This window comes from Populus alba, chromosome 6 (genome assembly GCF_005239225.2).
Source record: "Populus alba chromosome 6, ASM523922v2, whole genome shotgun sequence".
Classification (NCBI taxonomy): domain Eukaryota; kingdom Viridiplantae; phylum Streptophyta; class Magnoliopsida; order Malpighiales; family Salicaceae; genus Populus; species Populus alba.
Window position 1 is genome coordinate 2,115,789 of NC_133289.1, and position 21,373 is coordinate 2,137,161.

The 21,373-nt window shown below is 36.5% G+C and overlaps 4 protein-coding genes and 1 long non-coding RNA gene across 9 annotated transcripts; 4 read left to right on the forward strand and 1 right to left on the reverse strand.

The window, feature by feature from the left end:
* Nucleotides 1-491: 491 nt before the first annotated feature.
* Nucleotides 492-4,138, forward strand: LOC118052951 (small ribosomal subunit biogenesis GTPase RsgA 1, mitochondrial). Of its 2 annotated transcripts, XR_012170237.1 has the most exons (6): nt 492-1,284; nt 1,835-2,050; nt 2,185-2,379; nt 2,491-2,684; nt 3,469-3,761; nt 3,868-4,138. XR_012170237.1 is itself a non-coding variant. In XM_035064053.2 (5 exons), exons 1-5 carry the CDS (start codon nt 619-621, stop codon nt 3,656-3,658), a joined length of 1,461 nt encoding a protein of 486 aa, XP_034919944.1. In that variant the 5' UTR covers nt 492-618; the 3' UTR covers nt 3,659-4,138. The 2 variants fall into 2 exon arrangements, 1 of the variants encoding a protein (XP_034919944.1); XM_035064053.2 differs by having other exon boundaries at nt 3,469-4,138.
* Nucleotides 4,139-5,556: 1,418 nt separating this feature from the next.
* LOC118052952 (peroxisomal 2,4-dienoyl-CoA reductase [(3E)-enoyl-CoA-producing]) lies at nt 5,557-9,826 on the reverse strand. Its single transcript, XM_035064055.2, has 6 exons — nt 9,537-9,826; nt 8,767-8,926; nt 7,771-7,940; nt 7,468-7,690; nt 6,717-6,871; nt 5,557-5,892 (listed from the first exon to the last, which is right to left on the reverse strand). Exons 1-5 carry the CDS (start codon nt 9,720-9,722, stop codon nt 6,717-6,719), a joined length of 894 nt encoding a protein of 297 aa, XP_034919946.1. The 5' UTR covers nt 9,723-9,826; the 3' UTR covers nt 5,557-5,892.
* A 698-nt stretch (nt 9,827-10,524) lies between these two features.
* Nucleotides 10,525-13,725, forward strand: LOC118052953 (UBP1-associated protein 2B). Of its 2 annotated transcripts, none has more exons than XM_035064058.2 (2): nt 10,525-12,129; nt 13,201-13,725. In XM_035064058.2, exon 1 carries the CDS (start codon nt 10,700-10,702, stop codon nt 12,116-12,118), a length of 1,419 nt encoding a protein of 472 aa, XP_034919949.1. In that variant the 5' UTR covers nt 10,525-10,699; the 3' UTR covers nt 12,119-12,129; nt 13,201-13,725. The 2 variants fall into 2 exon arrangements, with proteins under 2 accessions (XP_034919949.1, XP_034919947.1); XM_035064056.2 differs by lacking the exon at nt 13,201-13,725 and adding an exon at nt 12,636-12,951.
* Nucleotides 13,726-13,734: 9 nt separating this feature from the next.
* Nucleotides 13,735-15,352, forward strand: LOC140955682 (uncharacterized). Of its 2 annotated transcripts, none has more exons than XR_012170076.1 (2): nt 13,735-13,920; nt 14,882-15,352. It is a non-coding gene; the product is annotated as an uncharacterized lncRNA (long non-coding RNA). The 2 variants fall into 2 exon arrangements; XR_012170077.1 differs by having other exon boundaries at nt 14,893-15,236.
* Nucleotides 15,353-16,797: 1,445 nt separating this feature from the next.
* On the forward strand, nt 16,798-19,709 carry LOC118052954 (ABSCISIC ACID-INSENSITIVE 5-like protein 2). 2 transcript variants are annotated; one of them, XM_035064061.2, is made up of 4 exons: nt 16,798-17,072; nt 17,225-17,981; nt 18,074-18,145; nt 19,411-19,709. In XM_035064061.2, the coding sequence occupies exons 2-4, from the start codon at nt 17,331-17,333 to the stop codon at nt 19,483-19,485; spliced, it is 798 nt and encodes a 265-aa protein (XP_034919952.1). In that variant the 5' UTR covers nt 16,798-17,072; nt 17,225-17,330; the 3' UTR covers nt 19,486-19,709. The 2 variants fall into 2 exon arrangements, with proteins under 2 accessions (XP_034919952.1, XP_034919950.1); XM_035064059.2 differs by having other exon boundaries at nt 16,802-17,072; nt 19,408-19,709.
* The last annotated feature ends 1,664 nt before the right edge of the window (nt 19,710-21,373 follow it).

The following is a 21,373-nucleotide window of genomic DNA, read 5'->3' on the forward strand; positions in this document are numbered from 1 at the left end:
AATGTATTTGCCGAGTGGCTTAAAGCCACGTGTCCCAATTGCCTTCATCTTGAAAAACGCTGTTGTATTCGTTGTTGGAACCACGTGTCTTGGACTCCTTAGTCCTCGACTTCCAATCAATGTCCTTCAATACAAATCCCTTGATCCACCAGATAAAACCCTAACAGCTAGTCAGCTACTGTAGTGCTGTTCTTCACTCATCAAGACACCACGTCAGATCCGATTTAGACCCGATTCTGGGATCGATAAAAAAATAACATAGATTATATGTAAATTTATAGGTTATTCAGTTAATTGTTTTTATTAAAACAATAAGTTTTTTTTTTAAGTTAATTGTTTAATATTTTATTTGGTTTAATTAAAAATTTATCTTATGTCAGTTATTTTTATTAAAATAATAGCAATATATTATCAATTTAATTTGATTTTAATTTAAAATTCTCTTGAGATTAGTTTTCTAAGTCAACCTGTCGGTCGGACCGAGTTTTAAGAACATGAATAATCATCATTATTAGCTAAAAAACTCTCTTAATCACCTTCTAATCCTCCCCTGTAAAAATCTCAACATCCAAGACGAAATTCATTTCCCACCAAAATTACATGTAACTAACTGCGCCAATGCAAATCCCTTCTTCACTTTCCCTCTCCCGCAATCGCACTCCCACCTTCTTCCGCCACCACCAGAACCACCACCCTCTCCTTATCACCGCAACCAGACACCACCAAAACCAACCCAATGTCTCCCGCAAACAACCACCAAGCAAAAACCTCCTCAAAGCCAAAAAAAACCTAACTTCCAAAAAAGACTTCTCCAATCTCTCTCCGATCCTCTCCCCTGACCACACCCCTACCAACCTCTCCGATTCTCAAGCCATCGGCACCGTCGCCGCTTCCCAAGCGAACTTCATGCGCGTGATTGTCACCGCCGAACCTGAGAAGACAGAAGATTCTAGTAGTAGTAGTAGTAGTAAAGTTGGAACTGAATTGCTATGCGTGGTTCGGGCGGTGTTGAAGAAGATAAAACGGAGAGTCTTGGTTGGTGATAAGGTGGTGGTTGGGTCAATTGATTGGGTAGATAGGAGAGGAATGATTGAGAATGTTTTTCAACGGAGTTCGGATATTTTAGACCCGCCGGTAGCGAATGTGGATCGGTTGTTGGTTCTTTTTTCGGTTGAGCAACCACAGTTGGAATCATTTGTGTTGACTAGGTTTTTGATTGAGGCCGAATCTACTGGGATTCCGATTACTCTGGCGTTGAATAAAGCAGAACTTGTTGATCAACAGGTTAATTGTTGTTAGTGCTTGTGCTTTTTTTTTTTTTTCATTTCAATGGGTTTTTTTTTTTTTCTCGAAATGTGGTTGGCTTAGTTGAATTGTGGAATGTGAATTTGGTTTGGCAATGGGTGATTTGATGATTTTGGGTTTGCTCATTGTTTTGGAATGCTGTTGGTGTTGGGTTGTTGATGGTACTTTAGTTGGTGTTTGACTGAATTGTGGAGAGTGGATTTGGTTTGGTTTTTGTTGATGCTGGATTTGTTTGGTTTTATTGGAATGTGGTAGATGTTGTGTTGTTAGATAGCATTTGGTTACTATCTCGATACAGAATAGACGGGGAAAATTACCTTCGAAACTCTTTTATGTTTTCGTCACCGTCCCTCCAGCTAAACACGTTCTTGCTTCTTTTGTATTTTGGTTGGTTTAATTGCTTTTGTTAAATGTGAAATTTGAATTTTATGATTTATTTTGGAATATGGTGAATTTGTTAGTGATTATTTCAGGTTGTTGACTTTAATGGTTTGTGATTTTCTTTTCTTTTTTTGGGGGATTTGTGCAGGTGTTGAGTGATTGGGATACTAGATTGAGAAGTTGGGGTTATGAGCCTCTCTTTTGTAGTGTTGATTCGAAAATGGGGCTTGACAGTTTGGCTTCTGTTTTGAGAGATCAAACGACAGTGATTGTGGGTCCAAGTGGAGTTGGGAAATCTAGCTTGATTAATGCTTTGAGGAATAAACCCAATTCCCAAGTTGAAGTAGATAATTGGTTTGACCCTGTAGGTTTGTCTGATCTTTCAGCGATCATTTGTTCTTCTTTGTGAGAATTGCTCATTTGTTTGATCATTTGTTCTTCTTTGTGAGAATTGCTCATTTGTTTGATGATTGTGTATTGTATGTGTGGTTTTACTAGATAATGGGTAGCAAGTGGTTTGAAGATCAGCGTGTCGGTAAAGTTTCAACGAGAAGTGGTAGAGGGAAGCACACTACACGTAACGTCTCTTTGCTTCCACTTGGTGGAGGTGGTTATCTCGCTGATACTCCTGGGTTTAGCCAGCCTAGTTTGTTGAAAGTAACAAAGCAATCTCTTGCCCAGTATTTTCCGGAGGTTTGAGTTGTTGCCTTTTGATTGTCTATGTTAGATGGTTTACTTGGGTTCTGTTCATTGAATTGTTACTTTGTTCACACCTGGTTTCTTTGTTTATGGTGTTTGTTGCAGATAAGGAAAATGCTTGGTGACAATGAACAGGCTAAATGTGCATTCAATGATTGCTTGCATGTTGGCGAACCTGGGTGCATAGTAAAAGGGGATTGGGAAAGGTATCCCTTGTATTTCCAGCTTCTTGATGAGATCAGAATCAGGGAAGAATTTCAGTTAAGGACATTTGGAACCAAGAGGGAAGATGACGTAAGGTATATTAAATTAAATAGTTAAGGATTGAGTGGTCCTTGTATGTAATGCATGCTTAGTTTACTAAATGCGTTGGAAAATCTGCTATTGTGCATGTTGTTAGTAACAAGATCTTAGCTTATGTACAGCAATATGAGGGTAGGAAAATAGCTGGTTTAGTATCTTTTGCTGCTTGAACATGAATGCTTGTAGAGAAAATCATGACTATGGGAATCACTGAGATAGATAATAGAAACCGCATCTGCTACAGATCTCACAAAAAAATATTGCACCGTCGGATCACTCGAAAAAAATCAAATCTTTATTTTGTTTTTGTCCAACTAGTTTCTAAGACTAGGAATTTTTATTATTCTAAAGATGTAACAGAAAAATCTTCTGTATTCTTCTCATGTTTCATTTGTACCTTTTAATTCTCCAAGGATTTTTCCTTGGATTATGATTAGCATTACATGTACTAAGATAACTCATCTAATTTGCAAACAGCATAACCTTGCTATATGTGAAAAGTAAGAAATTCTAATTTAAGAGCTTCTCGCTTTGCTTAAATTAGTTTATTATTGAGAAGCAAAATGTTGGAGCAAGAATTTCGCAAAATCTTTGGTTACAATGAATGCCTACCGGTTGTTGATAACCTTGTTTACTACTCTACTTTGCTCTCTCTAGATTGACATCATTGTTACTTTAGGCTTAACTTCCATTACTCTGGCTCGGGTTGCCGTCAGAACAACCTACTTTTGTCAATATTATTGGTCTCATTTTCTGAATTCTGAGTGTCACCTTCCACAGGTACAAGGTTGGAGACATGGGTGTCCAGCAAGCAGAGCCACGTTTGGAGCCCAAGAAGCATAGAAGACAGTCTCGCAAAAGGATTAACCAATCAATACAAGATGAGTTGAATGAACTTGATGATGACGAAGATTTGTTGGATGATGAAAACGATCCTATCTTGAGGGCACTCAAGAATGAAAATCCTTAGCAAGTTAGCTGTGGGCAAGCGTAGCTACACTGTAAATAACTAGCTTGTACCCCTTCCTCATCACAACTACGGATCAGAATTCAGAGACCAAACAGATCTGCTGGCTCGTGTCTTCATTGAGAGCTAATCCATTTTGTGGCTTTAATCAATTCTCATCTCTAATTACTGGCAAAACCCGAGCCATATTTGATGCCAATTTTTCCTTCCAGATTTCCTTCTTTTGTCACGACGTGTATCTCCAGTAAGAATTGTGCTAAAGACCAATTTTTGAAGCCTCAAGATCAGAGCACAGCAAGCAACAATACTGTACCAGGAAACTAGAGGGGCACAGATCCAAGAAGCAAGAGCTTATAATTGGATTTAATTACACTTGCCCAATGGAAAATGGCACACTCTATTATTATATAATGAAATGAGTTCTACAGATTATAACTTTAATTGATTTGATTTGATTTTTATAAAATAATTAAGTTTTTAATATACCATTTTATTAATATTTTTTTATCCTAATTAATATAATTGTCCATGCAAGTCTTAATTCGAAAATGACAACAATAGAGTGAATTTATTTTTGGATGGTGTGTGTGACTCATTTTTGTTATTATTAATGTTTTTTTTAATATCACTAAATTTATCTTACCAAGATTTTGTTTTTATAGCACTCGAGGTATCCTTGTTGAAGCTGCCAGCCTCTAGAATTTCATTTTTTTTTCCTTCTCTTTTATGCTTCAGTTATTGTGTATTTTTTTTTTTAAATATCTCTAATGGTATTTCTCTCTTCTTTTTTTACACGTGCTAGTGTCTGAAGTTCTTTTTCTTTGGTTAAAAATGTGCTAGTTTTTTTTTTTTTTTTTTTTTTTAAATCAGCTTAAATGGGTGTATTTATTGCATTGAGCATGGTAAGTATTAAGCAGATGGCCTATCCATTTGATCTGATTTGATGACTGCTTTTGGTATAATCAAGTGTTCGGCACGTGTCTAGAATGTCTGAAATTAAATTAGATTGGCCACAATGGGACAGAAAACTTGCCAGAAGTTTTGTGAGAGAGCACACCAATATTCCCACTTTTAAGAACACTCCCATCCTGTCTCTACAATTAATAATCTACTACTATATATATAAAGTTTAAAAAAGAAAGGAATATCTGCCAAGCAAGCGTTAAATGCTTCAAGCATATGACTTTAGGTCGCAAGATTCTCAAAAGTCCTAGCCTTCGATTCTTTCCTTCATCCTATTAATCTCTCCTTCATCCTAGATGTTCAATAATCTCTCCTTCCATCCATTCCCCTGAGAAAAATCATTCACTGGCCTATCCATTATAGATGTCCAGCCTGCCCAAGAAAATCCTGATGACTGGAAAACATTTCGAGCAGGATTACAAAGTTATGAGATGATGGAGGTGATTGATAGAACTTGGAATGATGCATCAGGGGGCTATTTTATTGGTGTGAAAGTATGCTAGGAACACTCTGTGCATCAAATCTGGCAACTTGAGGATCACTTTGGCCAGCGCAGACTCGTAGAATGAGATGCTTAATGCGCTCAAGAAGTACGCTACACACGTCAACCAGCCAGATGTTATGCTGCTGGCTGGTGGTTATGTACAGAAAACAAAAGTTTTTCAGTTTTCTTTTCTTTTCTTATATGTATCTGAATACTGAGCTCTTAGTAATGCAATTACATATGCTAGGCAGCAGTTCTTACTAGATAGGCGCTTGTTAATGTGTTTTCGTCCTTGTCCACGTAATTTTAGATTCATTGTATGTTAAGATTACCAGAGTATGAACAGGAAATTTTACTCTGGCGAAAGTTTAAACAATGAATAATCCATGAGTAGAACAGATGCAATCCAAATAGGCCAAGCCAGAGGTGAAGCCCTAGGGGATGCAGAGCTAAGTGAAACGGAACCGATCCAACACTGTAATAGCAAGAAAGTTTCTGCTTACAAGGAACACGATGTCACACTGTATAGTGAGATAAGATCAAGACTTTCTACGAGAAAAAGTTTGAACTAGTTAGTAGTAAAAGTTTTAATACATTTTCCAGAGGATTATAGCTACTAATTCAACATATCCAAGCATGATAAAGAATGCATACACGAAAGGCACGAACTTATTGTATTCAGATTGCATCCCACAGTACCTCTTGCAAGGAAAACAAGAACACTAACTGGAAATGTACTTTACCCTTGTTTCTCCCCCAATCATGCATTTGATTTCAACCCCACAGATCCCTGCGAGAAGAGGTGACGAGAAAGGTTAAGCAAATTTTATGTTAATTTTGAGATGGAGCAAACTAAATTGCCAATATAAACAAGGTGAGAGCGGCTATTTTTATTGTTGAATAGCCCTTTTTCGACCGAAGCTGGAACGGCCACCGAAGAAGGAAAGGAAGACAGTGAAGACGAGGTTATATATCTATAAAAATATATATTAAAAACACTTTAAACTTGCCGATGCCAAATCGACATAAAATAAAGGTTTAAATTATAGTTTTTTTATCTCGATTGAACTTGACCTAGAAAATTAATTATCCCAAAAACTAACCTGATTTAGTTTTTTAATTAAGTTAAATAAGACTATGATATTTTATTTTAAAAAAATAAAAAATAATTTTAATAAAAATAATTTTATTAACAATCAAGTCAGATTAACTCAGTTTGAATTTTTTAAATTTTCAAAACAATGTCAGTTTACCCAACCTGTAACTCGGCTTAGTTCAATCGGGTTTAATGACTTTATTGTTTTGTACTACTCCATACATGCATTTGCATGCCAAATTACAGAGAATAAATTTCACAATGCTTGATGTCAATGCCTGAGTCCTATCCATCAGCCAATACTAATGGATTAACTTGTTACCCCTTGGGAAGAAAAAGAAAAAGAAAAAGAAAAAACCTACAGACTGATATCAAACCAATGATTTTATTTTACAATACAACTGACTGGAGAGTTTGGAGCTGCAGTTATTATTGTTGCTTGAGTGGGAAGAATGTCACACCAAAAGTTTAATATCTAATGTGTTTTCCGGCAGGAAACAAATGATTTTTAGGCTTACTTAGAGCTTGCTAGATGGAACCCCAGCTCGTGCATTTCGGGATTTCTTTTCGACAGCTCGGGAAACCTGCTTGACTTCATCTTTTGGAAGGTGGCGAGGGCGGCTCAGCCAAAGTCCTCCATCAACAACGAGAGTGGTTCCATTGACGTATTTACCTTTAAAATTTAAACAAGGGGATGAGTTTCTCAACCAAAGAAGAATGTGTTAACATTTCTCACCAATTAGCTGTTCTCTTGTGCCCAAAAAAAAAAGGAAGTCCAAAAGAATTAACATTCGGTGCATTTTATAACCAAAAATGCAGGCAAAGTACATGAAATTTGAAGACAAAATGAAAAGGCCAAACTAAATATTGCACATGCACAGGAAACGATTACTGTAAGTCTGTAAAATACTTCCACTAAAACTCTGTTGTATTGAGTTGAGTTGTATCAGAAAAACTAATGGAAACCATGAATTTTCACAGACATTAAGAAAACAAAGCCTATATGTGTTAGATCTCCGCACCGAACGTATCTCAATACTGAATGTAAGGAATGCATTGTTCTCAAAGTTCCCGTTGAACTTGTTAATATCAGATGCGAAGATAGATTTTAGTTTGAGAAGTGACAAGTGATTAGACAGTTCCAGTGCACTGACAAGTTGGATGATGTGCAAGCATGAAGGCTCGCTACTAGATACTGTTGGAGACAGACAAATTGGAGAAGTGGGAAATCCGAAAACAAACACTTAGAATCGAATAGGATTCACTAACCAGCATCAGAAGCAAGGTAGAGTGCGGCCATAGCAATGTCCCATTTCTCCCCTAGTTTATACAGAGGCATGAAATCTTTAGCTTTGCTATTTATCTCTTCCGGAACAAGCTTACTCATGCCAGGAGTGCCACTAATGGGGCCCGGAGCGATCCCATTCACCCTAATATCATAGTCAGTACCCCACTCCAGTGCCAAGTTTCTACCTATGGCGTCAACAGCTGCCTGTTTGGAAAATGAAACTTTAAGAAAGCTTAACTTGACATGCAAAATATACAAAGTACCCATTAGTCCATTTGGCGGACCTTCGCTGCAGCTACGTTTATTTGATACCAAGCTGCTGTATAGTGTAAGGTAGCACTTATATTTAAAATTATTCCACCTCCAGATAAGCTTTGTCCAAGCCCTCCTTTCTTGAGATAAGGAAGTGCTTCATGGCACATTGTGAAGGTGCCAACAGCATCAATATCCAAAACTGCAAGGGGGGAGATAGAAGAACAATAGGATTTTGGTCAAAACCAGACAGATCCTATAGCTGATAAGTGGGCCCAGAGCTAGTTACAGTATCAAAGGATAATATAATCAATTCATAAAAGATTATACATAAAATCTCATTTTTGCTTAGCGCTCCAGTGAACCTTTACCTCAACGCTTTGACTAACCTGTTATGGATCAATTGATTTCGATGGTCATCATTTAATTTTTACCTTCTTAATCCCTTAAAGTCCTTACTAAAACTCAAAGGCATGTCCAACATCCTAACCAAATGACCCCTTATTACATTTGAAGAAATAAAAATGGAAAAGATCTCTGATTATCAGTGAAGTTCTTTAGGAAGGTTCATTTCCATGCCATAAACAGTGAAAGTGCTAGCAGGATCGATATCCAAACTGTGAAGTGTAGATACAAACAATAATCTCAGCTTTGCTTAAAGACACCAGCAAACCTTAGCTCATTCTCGCTACTGGGGACAAATCTCTATTAATTCTATATTTTCATTAATTTTTCACATTCACCATCCTTTTTTGGGAATCCTATCTAAAAACTAAAGGCACATCCAATCATCCAGAAGAACGCCATGAAACCAAATGCTCCAGTTTGAACTTAAAAAAAGATCTTTTAATTACTGCTGAAATTCTTTACGAAGGTTCAGTTCCACACATAAAGGGTGATTTTAACCCACCAAATTCCCAAGTAAGATCAGCTATGGCAAAAGACTGTCCAAATTCTATCAAATTTCTATCTCAACTTCGGTATGTTCCAGACTAGCAGTTGTTACAATGCAAAAGAAGTTCTTAAACCTGTTCGAAATCCATTAGGAGACAAATCCTCAGGAGAAACAAGAAAGTTGCCAGCTGCACCATTCACCAGAATATCAATCTTGCCAAAATGTTTAAATGCTGATTCAAGAACTCTTTTTGCATCTTCCTGCTTGCGAACATCCCCCTCAAATCCAGCAGCCTGCAGATATCACAGCAAAATGAATGCGAATTTGAGATAAAAGACCACTGAAAGTTTGATGTATTATAAAAAAGAGCTGAAGAGTATCCAATGAATAATCAATGAAATCTAGGCCTGCCATGAGATCACCATTAAACCCAGGAATGGTTCCTCCACGTATCAAATGATTAAACGGAGAAATTCAGACAGTAAGGCTTCTTCCGTTAGAGTCTTTCCCTACTAGTCTAACATTTGCAATTATTCTAATAAAGCTCCCTACTTTCAGTAGGATTACTGTTATAAATCAATCCTAAACTATACGCAACAGACAATGATACAAACCCAGATGGTGAAAACACTGTCTTCACACAAAACTAAAACATGAATCAAACACAAGACAGGGAAAAGAAACTTTTTGCAATAAAATTAACTAAAGCTCCCTACTTTCTGTATCTCTATAAGGAAACATGGAATCGGATGATTTAAACACTGTCCTAACACAAATGAAACATGGGTCACGGAAAACAAGCAACTTTTACCGAGAAATGAAACAAACATAAAAAAAAAAACAAAAAAAAAAAAAAAAAAAAAAAAAAAAAAAAAAACCAGAAGGAAAAACCAAAAATCTTACAGAAATCCCAAGTGATTGGAGATTAGCAGCAGCAGAATCAACAACTTGCTTGCGTCTACCCATGATGGCAACAGAGGCACCATGTTTACCAAATTGTGTTGATATTTCAAACCCAATTCCTGATCCACCTCCTGTTATCAAAGCTACCTTTCCTTTCAGGATATTTTCTTTAAATGGTGATTCCATTTGATTCTCGATTTTTTATCAAACAAAAATTGCTATCTCTCTCTAGAACACCCCCTGGTTGCCGGATCTTCTCCTGTCTACTTCTGTACATGGAAGAGCTCGTGCCACATAGGAGAAGCAAGAGAGTAAGTTACCAGTTTGGTCCTCTAAGTTTTCTATTTTGTTCATTTTAATAGTTTACTAAATCTTAACACCTTATACTTTCAATATATGGTTGTTTGGTCCCTTCATATGATATTTGGTTTAAACTCAGCCGGATAAGTTGACTAGGAAAACCAAAGAATTTAACACATATACATTAAAACTTAATTAATTTAATTTATTTTTTAGTGAGTCACTTGACTCATCTAAATCAAGTCAAGTTAAAATTACTTTTTAAAGAAGAAAATTATGTTATTTTAGTTTATAGTTCTAAAAATCTTAATATATAATTCTAAAACATGATTTATTTATGAGTAAATTTGGAATTTAACAAGTTGACTTGATAAAATCTAATTAAAAATTAAATTATAATTCATTGATTATTAATTTATTTTAACTAAAATAATATTATTTGGAATCTATAAAAAAAATAAATTAAAGTTGACTCAGGTAATCCCTGTGAACTAATCAAAACATGATGACACGAATAAAATACATGATCTGAATCTTGAGCTAGGTTGATTAGAGGTTTAAAATCTCCACTGAACTGAATGACAGGTCGTTTAGATTGAGGTGAAAAGAAAAAGAAAAAAGAAATAGTTTGATCCATGAGGTGGTGATTCAGATTATTTTTACCTGAGGTCGAGACTCAATAAATAAGGCCGTAGCCCATAAAAACACTTGAAAAGGTCGGCACGGCAGGCACATATTTTCAACAAATCTAGAAGTTCTGTTGGTATTTATAAAACCCTAAGCTCATCATCAACCAACGCAAGCGAGCGAACCCTAGCCATAGCCACCAAATCGTTAACACTCTCTCTTCCTCTTCAAAATCCATGGCTAGAAAACGAAAGCTCGACTCCAAATCCACCGAAACAGCAGAAGAACCGCCGAAGAAACAACAGCAACAAGAAGAGCCACCAAAGGAAGAACCTCAAGAAGAAGAGGTAGAAGAGGAGGAGGAGGAAGAATATGAAGAAGTGGAAGAGGAGGAAGAAGATAATGAAGATGATCCAGATGGAGAAACCAATCAAAACGCTCAGATCTCAGCTGTTGAGAATCTAAACGACGACGATGACGAAGACGAGGAGCCGATTGAGAAACTTCTTGAACCGTTTGGAAAAGACCAGTTGATTAATTTACTTAGTGAAGCAGCGGATGGTCACCGAGATGTTGCAGATAAAATCCGGCAAGTAGCTGACCAAGATCCGGTGCACCGGAAGATTTTTGTTCATGGGCTTGGTTGGGATACGAATGCTGAGGCTTTGATCAATGCGTTTAAGCCTTATGGTGAGATTGAGGACTGTAAAGCTGTGTGCGATAAGGTTACGGGGAAATCGAAGGGTTATGGGTTTATTTTGTTTAAGAAAAGGAGTGGGGCGCGGAAGGCGTTGAAGGAGCCGCAGAAGAAGATAGGGAATAGGATGGCAGCTTGTCAATTGGCTTCTATTGGTCCGGTTCCACAGTCCAGTGCTGGACCCTCTGGGCCGATTGCTGCTGCTGTGCAAACACAGCAGCCGGTTTCGGAGTATACGCTGAGGAAGATTTATGTGAGTAATGTGGGAGCAAATTTGGATCCTCAGAAGCTGATGAGTTTCTTTTCGGAGTTTGGAGAGATTGAAGAAGGACCGTTAGGGCTTGATAAAGCGACTGGGAAACCGAAAGGGTTTTGTTTGTTTGTTTATAAGACAGTTGAGAGTGCTAAGAAAGCGTTAGAAGAGCCACATAAGAGTTTTGAAGGGCACATTTTGCATTGTCAGAAAGCTGTTGATGGGCCAAAACATGCGAAATCGCAGAAACCACCACAGCAGCATCATAATATGCAAAGCTCGCATTACCAGAGGAATGATGGAGGTGGGTATGTTGCTAGTGGGGGTCGTGGTGGTCATTTAATGGCTCCGGCTGCTGCTGGTGCTGGGATTGGGTTTAATCAGAGTGCTGCTGCTCCTGCTTTGAACCCTGCACTTGGACAGGCACTGACCGCGTTGCTTGCCACTCAGGGTGCTGGATTGGGAGGGCTCACTAATTTGCTTGGGACTTTGGGGTCTGCTGCGGCTGTGACCCAGGGTGGTGTGCCTAGTGCAGCTCATGGAATGCAGGGTGCCTATGGGAACCAGGCGAGCATAAGTCCCGGAGTGATAGGAGCTTATGCGAATCAGGGAGCTATGCAGGGTGGATATCCAAATCAGCAGATGGGACAGGGTGGTTCTGGGAGAGGACAACATGGGCAATATACCCCTTATATGGGTCACTAGGTGTCCATCAGGTATAATAGTTATTCCGTACTTAATGAATTCTTACAGGATTTCACACATTGATTGGGACTTTAGAACCTATAGAGGATGCATATCATGGAAGAAAGTATAGTTCTTCCTGTATCATGTTTTTATCAAAAGATTGCAGGCTGAAATAGAAGTTTTGCAGGGTTTATAGCACTAGGCAAAAAGAAGCCATTTTCAGTTTGTGGATAGACATTTTGTAGTTTTTCATGCATTTAATGACCACTTAAAAGTTCGAACACTTTTAGCGTTTAATGCACTATATTTCAATGCTAACATTTATTTGGTAGACGGTTTTTTCAGACTTAGTTTTCCACGCGAAGGTAAGGACACTGCTGAAATTTTCATTGTCCGACTTCATTTACTTTTAAGTCTTCACTCGCTTCAGTATTTAAATAGATATTTCCGTGATGCTTTAACCAATTTGTGAAAGATTCTGGCCCGAAAACGTTTCTTGAGAAATTGTTTTTATGTTTTCTCATTCATTTTGCAGATCCCAAATAGGTGCATCAGTCTTTTAAGTACTGGCCTGCTGATTCTTCTGAAGTTTATGGAGCTTATGCAAATGAAGTCTTTATAAATATGACCAAAAGTTACTCTTTGCTGCAAAGGCCAGAATCTTAAAAAGTCAAATGATGTTTATGTTTTCTCCATTTCCTGTGCCTTTTCTTTTTTAAAATATGTATTTGAGTTTAAGTATTTGGTTTAAAAGCTTTGGGAACAATTTGACTACTTTCAAGTATCTGTGTACTCTTTGAAGTCAATGGTGTTGAACAAAACTATTTATTTACTTTCAGTTACTTTGTGCTTTTTTAAGTGTTCTAATGTACATGGTCTTGCTCACTTAAATTGAATACTTTCAAATGTTTCATCAACTGAATCTATTTGTGTTGAAATGATGTTATGTTTAGAACACTGAAACTTTGCTGTGATCTATAGGTGCAATCGCCTATGATGCACCCTGTATTCAAATTTGAAAATCATTTGATTGTGCATAGCAAATATGATAATGTAACAAAGACTGCTTATAATCTCTTTGGAAGTGTTCTGTTGTGCAGGTTGAGAGTTCCTAGCCCTCACCAGCTGGCTTCGAGTAATATTAGGAAATTTTCTTTCTGGGTGTGTGTGTGTGGCTTTTGGAACTTTTAACATCAGTTGACCACTATAAATTCTGAAAAATTATGTCTTGTGATGCAAAAAATGGTTTGACAACTTTTTACTGAGCAGTTTTAGAAGTCTGGTTTTATGGTGCGGAACTGTTTTAACTGGTGGTTTTTCTGTGGTATTGTAATTTTAAATTGATGGAAGTGTTTTACTCACACGGATGTACTGAAAATAAGTTTGACAACTTTGACAAGAATTGGTGCTTTTTCCCCTTGCATCAGCAATAGGTTGCTTTGGAAAAATCTTTGCTTTTATGATATGAGGGTGATTTAGGTTGTGGTTTATTTGGGACAAAGTTTTTGAAGTAGTTTTTTGATCAAATACTCTTGAAGGCAGCATTCCTTTCTGAAGTCCCTTGAGTAGTGCTCTGCGCAATCTAAACATAGCCAGTTTTAAAATCAGAACAATTGTATAACTTCTGATTGCTACCTGAGAGAAGCTCGAGATTTGTCTCTATAACTATCCAATGAACAGTCCACTTAAGATTTTTTGTTGAACTTGTTTCATATATTTGAAACACCAACACTGCATATGAGGCCCACAGAATGCGTGGCATTATGGATTTGCTGGTCACTGTTCCACAGAATAGCTGGTGGTTGCGAGGGAGTCAAAAGGTGAGAAATCAGCAGTAATGATTCTTTAATTGTCCAAATGAAGTCTCTTAATTTGTTGTCCATTGCAGTACATGAGTCCATAGAATTGCATAGGCCTTTTCTAGAGTCTTGTGGCTTGCCCCTGCTAGTTTTTAATTAAGTTAGTTGAGTTAAAGTTGGAGTCAAAAGCATTTTGTATTCAACTCTTCAACCTTATAACCATGTGGTAGAAGGAAATAATATGTGGGAGTGAATCAGAAGATAATACATTAGTTCAAATACTATTCTTTGTTTCTCCTAATTAAGTTTGTTAGTGTTATCCTCACGTTTTATTACATGAGTAGATAGAATTTCATAGACCGTGTCTAAAAATCATGTAGTGAACTTCACCCTGTTGGATTCTGATTAAGTTTGTCGAGTTGGATTTTGTGGTTCTTTCTTCGTTTCGCTCTTTTATTTTCTGGTGTGTCTGAATGCATGCATGGCAACTATACCCTCCACGTTTGCATTTTTTGTTACCCTTATCATTTTCAGCACTCTATTATCATCATGCTAATGACAAAGAATGACCTATAATTTGTTCATAAAAGAGAAAATTAATACTATTTAAGATTTTTTTTTTTTTTTTTTTTTTTGGGGGGGGGGTTACATGTAATAACCCTCTTTTTATTTATTGATATGTTACAAGCCATTTCCATAAATATATGAAGAAAAAAAAAGTTATGAACTTAACAAAGTGACATCTTTCACTGAAAACACATGGGAGCTGAAAGCTAGTATGTTCTACCACAGGTTTCAAAATTTAGTTACTTCACTCTGTTGTGTTCATATTTTGATTCTGAATGCAGTTGATATGGCTTCTCAATGTGGAATTTTTTCAAACCTGTCAAAGTTTCTGAGTTTAAGTTACCTTTTCACTCCAGCTTTTCAGCATTATTTTCACGGAATTTCTGCTTGCTTTGTCTTGAAAAACTCAATACAGCTCTTTGACAGATTTTCGGATGGATCTGCTTTAAAGTTGAGACTGAAGATAAACTTGTATGCATGACTTGAGTATATACTATATAGGTTTCTGAAAGCTTGTGTCCCTTTTTACCCTTTCGATGTGTGAGATAGATTGGGTGGATATCTGTGTCTAGCAGATTTCAGTCCCCATGGAAGCAGTCAAGGGCATTCAAGCAAGGAGGCGGCATGGCTGGGAGATGATGTTTTTCATTGATAAATTGCGAGTATGATTTCTTTGATATTTTTCTTTGTAATTCCGTACAGTATGCCGAAATGGGTATTTACCAGAGTAAGCGAACCAGCTAAATTGATAAACTGGGTTGGTTATATTATTCCGTCTTCTAGGCTTGTTAATCTGTTTTAAAGTGTTTTTTTTTATTATTATTATTATTGAAACAATGTTGTTTTATTTTTTATAAATAAAATGATGACATTTTTGGTTTTTTAATCAAGTACTCCATGAAGTGAAGGGCTGCGATGCAGTGTCCCCTATTTTCAGGGGAAGTGTTAGAGAAAATGCCTGTAGCCAGAGCACTAGCTAATACCAAGTAAAAGTGTGCCCCTGTTCTTTTCAGTGCAAGTAGTGGCAGAGAAAATTAGTGTAGGTCTAACAACTATGGTAGAAGGGAGCACAAATCCACAAGTTTCTATTTCAAAATAAAATTAAACATGGTTGATGACGGATCAACCTATCCAAACAAAATTTACGGCGGATTGATCACCTCGGTCAGGTTAATATCAAGAATTGTTTTTAAAATGAAATGGCATTGTTTTAATAATAAAAAAAAAAGTTAATCTTAATTGAACTAGTGACCCAATAATTCACTTTTTTTTTTAAATCAAACCCCGAACCGGACCACACAATCATGCAATTACCTGGAAAAATTAAGGGGACTTGAATTGAATTTGAGGGACGCCATTGAATAACATAGAATAGGTTCAAGTCATCACTGGTAACCTTTTGTTTATGGTTTGGGATGAAATTAAGAAATGCAAAAGGACTTGCTTGTTATTTTCCATAAATAAATATATTGTTTGCACTTTATTGAGAGAAATAAAAAACGTGGGAAGCAGGAAACATTTGCACGTGCATCCTTTCTCGGCGGAAAGCGTAGGCACAACCTCGTATGCAAACACATCATGCCTCACTATAACGAGGAACATTTCACCTTGCCAGTGCTTCTGCTACCGCCGCCGCCTCATTTTTTTGGCCTTTTTGGCTTAAATTAATCTTCAAAGTTTACTTAACCATAAAATATAAATGTAAAACCTGATTGGGGTTAATTCAGGCAAGACTGGATTACAAGTTTAAAACTAGAGAAATTTTATTTTATTTTTAAAAAATAATTAAAATAATAATAATATTTTTTAAATAATAGATTAAGAATAAGGTTATTAGATTAATAAAGATTTTTAATCAAATTAACCGAGTTTTTTTTTTATTTTATATTTAACTTTGACCCATTCAAATCATAAATTGTTCTTATGGGTTTTACAACCATTCCATAAGCAAAAGAATTCAAAAAATTATAAAAACTTTACTTTCACATCTTGATTTATGATAATTAAGAAGGAAAATACCGTTGCCAGGCTGGATCAATAATTTGTGTCCCTGGCATTACAAGAAAAGAGAAATGGTGATAAGCGGAATGATTTTTATATTAAAATTATGAATATTTTTTTATTTTTTTATATCTTGATGTCCGTACATTGTTTATGTTTTTCTTTTTTATCTTTTACTTAAATACTAATCAATCACAATATTATATTTTGAAAAGAATATTATTAAAGAAAAAGAGAAAGGCAACAATTGGAATGTGGGTACAGTTAGGAGGTGACACTGCCCCACTAACAACTCACTGCCAATCAAAATGGACTTCTGTAGATTCAGATCAGATCTGCATAAACCTTAAAATCTCATAGATTCTCTTGCTTCTTCTGTCAGAATTTCCGATTTTCTCCTGCTGTCCTTGGGATAAAATCACCTGTCCTTTCTTTCAAAAGTTTCGTGCAAATTGGTTTATTGTTAGTCTTGTTGCAAGGCTCACTTCTTTCACACACATTTGTTTTCCCTTCAGGGATCTCGTTGTTTTTGCTAGAGAATGTTCTTATCTGGTCCTTGCAGCAACATGAGCTGATGTTTTTTTAGTCTTTTTGCTCTCTTTCTGGTATCTTTTTTCTCTTTAGAGTGTTAAATTTGATTTCTTTATTTAACTGGGTTTCATTTCATTTAATCATATGTTTTGGTTTTGAGTTTCGATCCTGTTTCTAGCTCTTTGTCTATCAAGTTTCTGTCGTTGACATGAGGCATTTTTTTTAGATTAAGAGAGAGATTGGTCAGTGAAACTGGTCTTGATCCATGAAGTGGAATGAATGATAAGTGGTGTAGCTAGACTAGATTGATAGTGGAAGGGGGGAAACAGCCAATGGGGTCTCAAGGTGGTTCATTTGAAGAAGAAAATCCAGAGTCTCTGATTGGGCAAGGCTCATTGTGCAGCCTGACACTTGATGAGGTTCAGAACCAGTTGGGGAGCTTGGGGAAACCATTGGGGAGCATGAATCTTGATGATCTTCTCAAGAGCGTAGACAATGTGGGTGCTTGGTCTGCACCTATGCATCGACAAGGGAGCCTAACATTGTCAAGGGATCTGAGCAAGAAGACTGTTGAGGAGGTATGGAGAGATATACAGCAGCTGGAAAAGAAAGACGATGATAATCCAGGGAGGAATGCTCCTTTCGGTGAGATGACTCTTGAGGACTTCTTGGTTAAAGCAGGGGTGGTTACGGAATCGACTCCGGTACACCAACAGGAAAGTAATCAATGGATGCAATTCCAGCTCCCTTCAGTGCAGCAGCCAGTGTATCAAAACAACATGATGACAGTTGTGGATGCAGCGTATCCTGATTCCCAGATGAACTTATCCCCGTCTTCTTTGATGGGGACTTTGTCGGACACGCAGACTCCTGGCCGGAAAAGGGTTGCTCCGGGAGATGTGGTTGAGAAGACCGTTGAAAGGAAGCAGAAGAGGATGATTAAGAACCGGGAATCCGCAGCTCGGTCACGTGCAAGGAGGCAGGTTGGTTTTTCCATTTGGAGTTTCTCTGTGCATGAAACAGTTTGATACTTCCTTCAAATATGTGTTAATATTTTGATGAAATTGAACATCAGGCTTATACACACGAGCTGGAGATTAAGGTCTCTCATCTAGAAGAGGAGAATGAAAGACTTAGAAAACAGGAGGTAGGCTTCATTATCTTTCCACTGGCTACTTCTCTTTGAGATTCATGCTTGCCTGCAACCACTTGTTTTACTTTTACAGTGCTATAATCATCTTTATTAGTTTGAATGTTCTAGCAATTCTGCATTAACCCTGGTAGATTGTGTTTGTCCCACAAATAATAAACCTAGCACATTGTACACCAGTGGTTTATGACTTAGCACAGAGCAACTCCAACACAATCGCGCTTCTAATCACGTTTTTTAATTTGTGAAATCCCCTGCATTCAGTCCCTGCTGTCTCATTGAAAGTTCTTGGTACTTTTGGCTGAAATTCGGAGCGTTTATAGATCTTTTAGTCAGGAATTCAACAAAATTGAATTTGCATTAATTGGACTTCTGTAACTCTAGATATTCAAGTCGGAATGACCAAAGGTAAATACTGGCAGATTGCGAGATTTGACTTTGAAAGCTGCGATTTCCATGCTCTTTCTTATTTTATTGTCTTGCCTTAGATGTCCAGAAAGGTATGGATATTAACTTTTTAATGCCACTGGAATCACTTTATTTTGAATTTTAGAACTCACGCTCTGCACAAAACATCGACTGAAGGTCAAATATGCCAATTACCTTCAATTTATTTTTTTTTACATCTTTCATCTAAAAATACATTCAAAATATAAAACAAAAAATATCAAGATATTTTATATATAAAACATATACAAAACACTAATTAAATATGGGTGAAACTATCAAATAATATGGTTGCATCACTAACTAACAGACTATGATATTAGACATACTGCTATGCCCTTTGCCCTGGATCTCAAGTTCAATGAAGCTGGTGTGCTCTTAACATAATACTGTATCAGATTACTTGACTTTCCGTAGGCATAGAGAGTAGCTCTAAAACTTCAGTCTGTGATGAACTGTTGTGTTGCCGGTGGCTCCTGTGGCCACATCAAAGCATATGACCATGATTAAAATCCTATACCAGTACTCAACCGATTGGCTAAGGAAGTGGGAAAATTAGGAGAGCAGAAGATTCTGAACTCACTTGATCCTCGTCTCTTGAACTCACTGAAACCAAGCCAATGGAGATTGGCTTCCTATCCGAAACATTGTTCATCGGGTATAGAACAGGACTCAGGACCAGGTAATGGGGCACAGAAGAAGTTCTTGGTGTTCGTCTATGTCGTTGCTGCTATGAGCTAAACATGTATATGATTTCATTTCCTTACAGATTACACAACAATATTTTCTTGACAGTGGATTTTTCCTTGCAGAAGGCGGAGGTCTTGCCATGCGCGCCGCCTCCTGAACCTAAGTCTCAGCTACGCAGAACAAGTTCAGCCCCTTTGTGACGCCTTATTTTCATGGCTGACAATTGTGCTGGTGCAAGGGCAAGACATGATGACATTCTGATAGATAACCTTAGTTTTCAAATCTCTATACTGGTTGGAGGATCATACATTACAGGTTTCTACTGCTGATTTTATTTTTTTCTTGGCTTTCCTCGTGATGTCTTAAATGTACATTTTGAAATTTCGGATGTTGTTATCATGGAAACGTGACATGCTTTCTAGCATTGTTTTAAATCTCGAATCTTCTAACCGTTGATATGGGGCTTCAATCAATTCAAGTTCAAAAAACTATATAAAAAAAAAACTTGGTTGTGTTAATAAAACACTCAAGTTTATTTATCTGATCCGGTTGAAATCTAGTTATTAATCTGTTAACTCTTTTAATTTTTTTTTTTCTTATCAAAATAATATTATTTTAAATTTTTTAAATAACAACAAGGTTATTCTAGATTAATTCTCATAATAGATAATTTAAACCTTTTATTGAGTCGGCTTTAAAATAGGTTTTAAAACAATGTTATGTACCTACATTTCTTTCGGCTAAATTCATAGAATTATCTTATGTTACAAAAAAAAAAATAATAGCAAATGATAGTTTAAATTTAAAGGTTGATTTCAATTTACTTCTTAAAGTTTGGGATGAATCCATTTTCTCTCCCTAAGATTTCAATTGTTGTAATGACCCTCCTGAGATTTCAATCAGGTATCAATGTCCACTTTTAGGTGGCTCAAACAAGAAAAAAATAATATTTGTTTGGTCTCTAAACTTTTTAAATTTGATGAAACATAAACTTCTTAAAATAATTGGATGAGATGAAATTTTCCAATCCAATTAAAATATCCAAACGATACAATGTGTATCATTTATATTTAAAAATATAAAATTCAAAATTAAATTTTAGATTTAATTATCTCCACCACCCTCTACTTAGGGTCAAAATACCATAAAATTACCAAATAATTCATGCAAAAATGATAAATAATTAATAGACAAGTAAAAATATTATTCATGCAAAAATGTCTACTTAGTATTAAAAATATTTACTTCAACGAAATCTAATAATTGATGAATAATATTATCAACAAATTGTTTGTCTAGCATATATGCTGTAAAAATTATTAAATCCAGCTTCACTCATGACATGATTCATAATTCAGGTTGTAAATTAGATTAATTGACTTAAGTTGATCTAGGTAAATAAAATTATAAAATTAATGTTGTTTTAAATATTTTTCTTTTAAAAAAATAATTATTATTATGTTTTGACCGAATTGATAATATCATTAAGCTATGAGGTTGATCAAACCAAGCAAGGTGGCCTTTGAGTGACCTTTTATACTCAGCCCTAGCCAGGATCATCGTCAACCCGCTGAGAATGAGAATGACTCGCCGGGATTCAATAACGGTGGACGCAACAAACCAGTTAAATTTTGCAAAGTTTACTGGTGCAAACAGTACTTTTAGAACAGATTTTGTACTTTTCCTAAATTGATCTGGTAGTAATTTGACATGATCTGATGGGCTAGCAGAAAGTCAATCGGTGGTCCAGGCATTATTGCTGTCGTAGTTGAGCCATCTGCCATCAAGAACACAGAAATCAGAAAGCTAGTGGTGGTGGGAGCCAGTTTGAAAAGGGCATAAAACTTGCCCTGTGAGACCCGACAACTTGAGTGAAATCCTTGGCATCCAAGGACATCACCTCCCAGATCAACAAAGCTCCCTGGATCCTTGTGAAAAAATGATTGGCAAACGAGAAGGCAATCTCTACAAGGCATTTGGATATATCCACTTTATTTTTGTTCCTCATTTAGATTTTGTTCGGCAAAGCAGTGCAAGCTGTGATTCATATGAAAAAAACACCAAAATTTGTGTTTTTTCATGCGAACC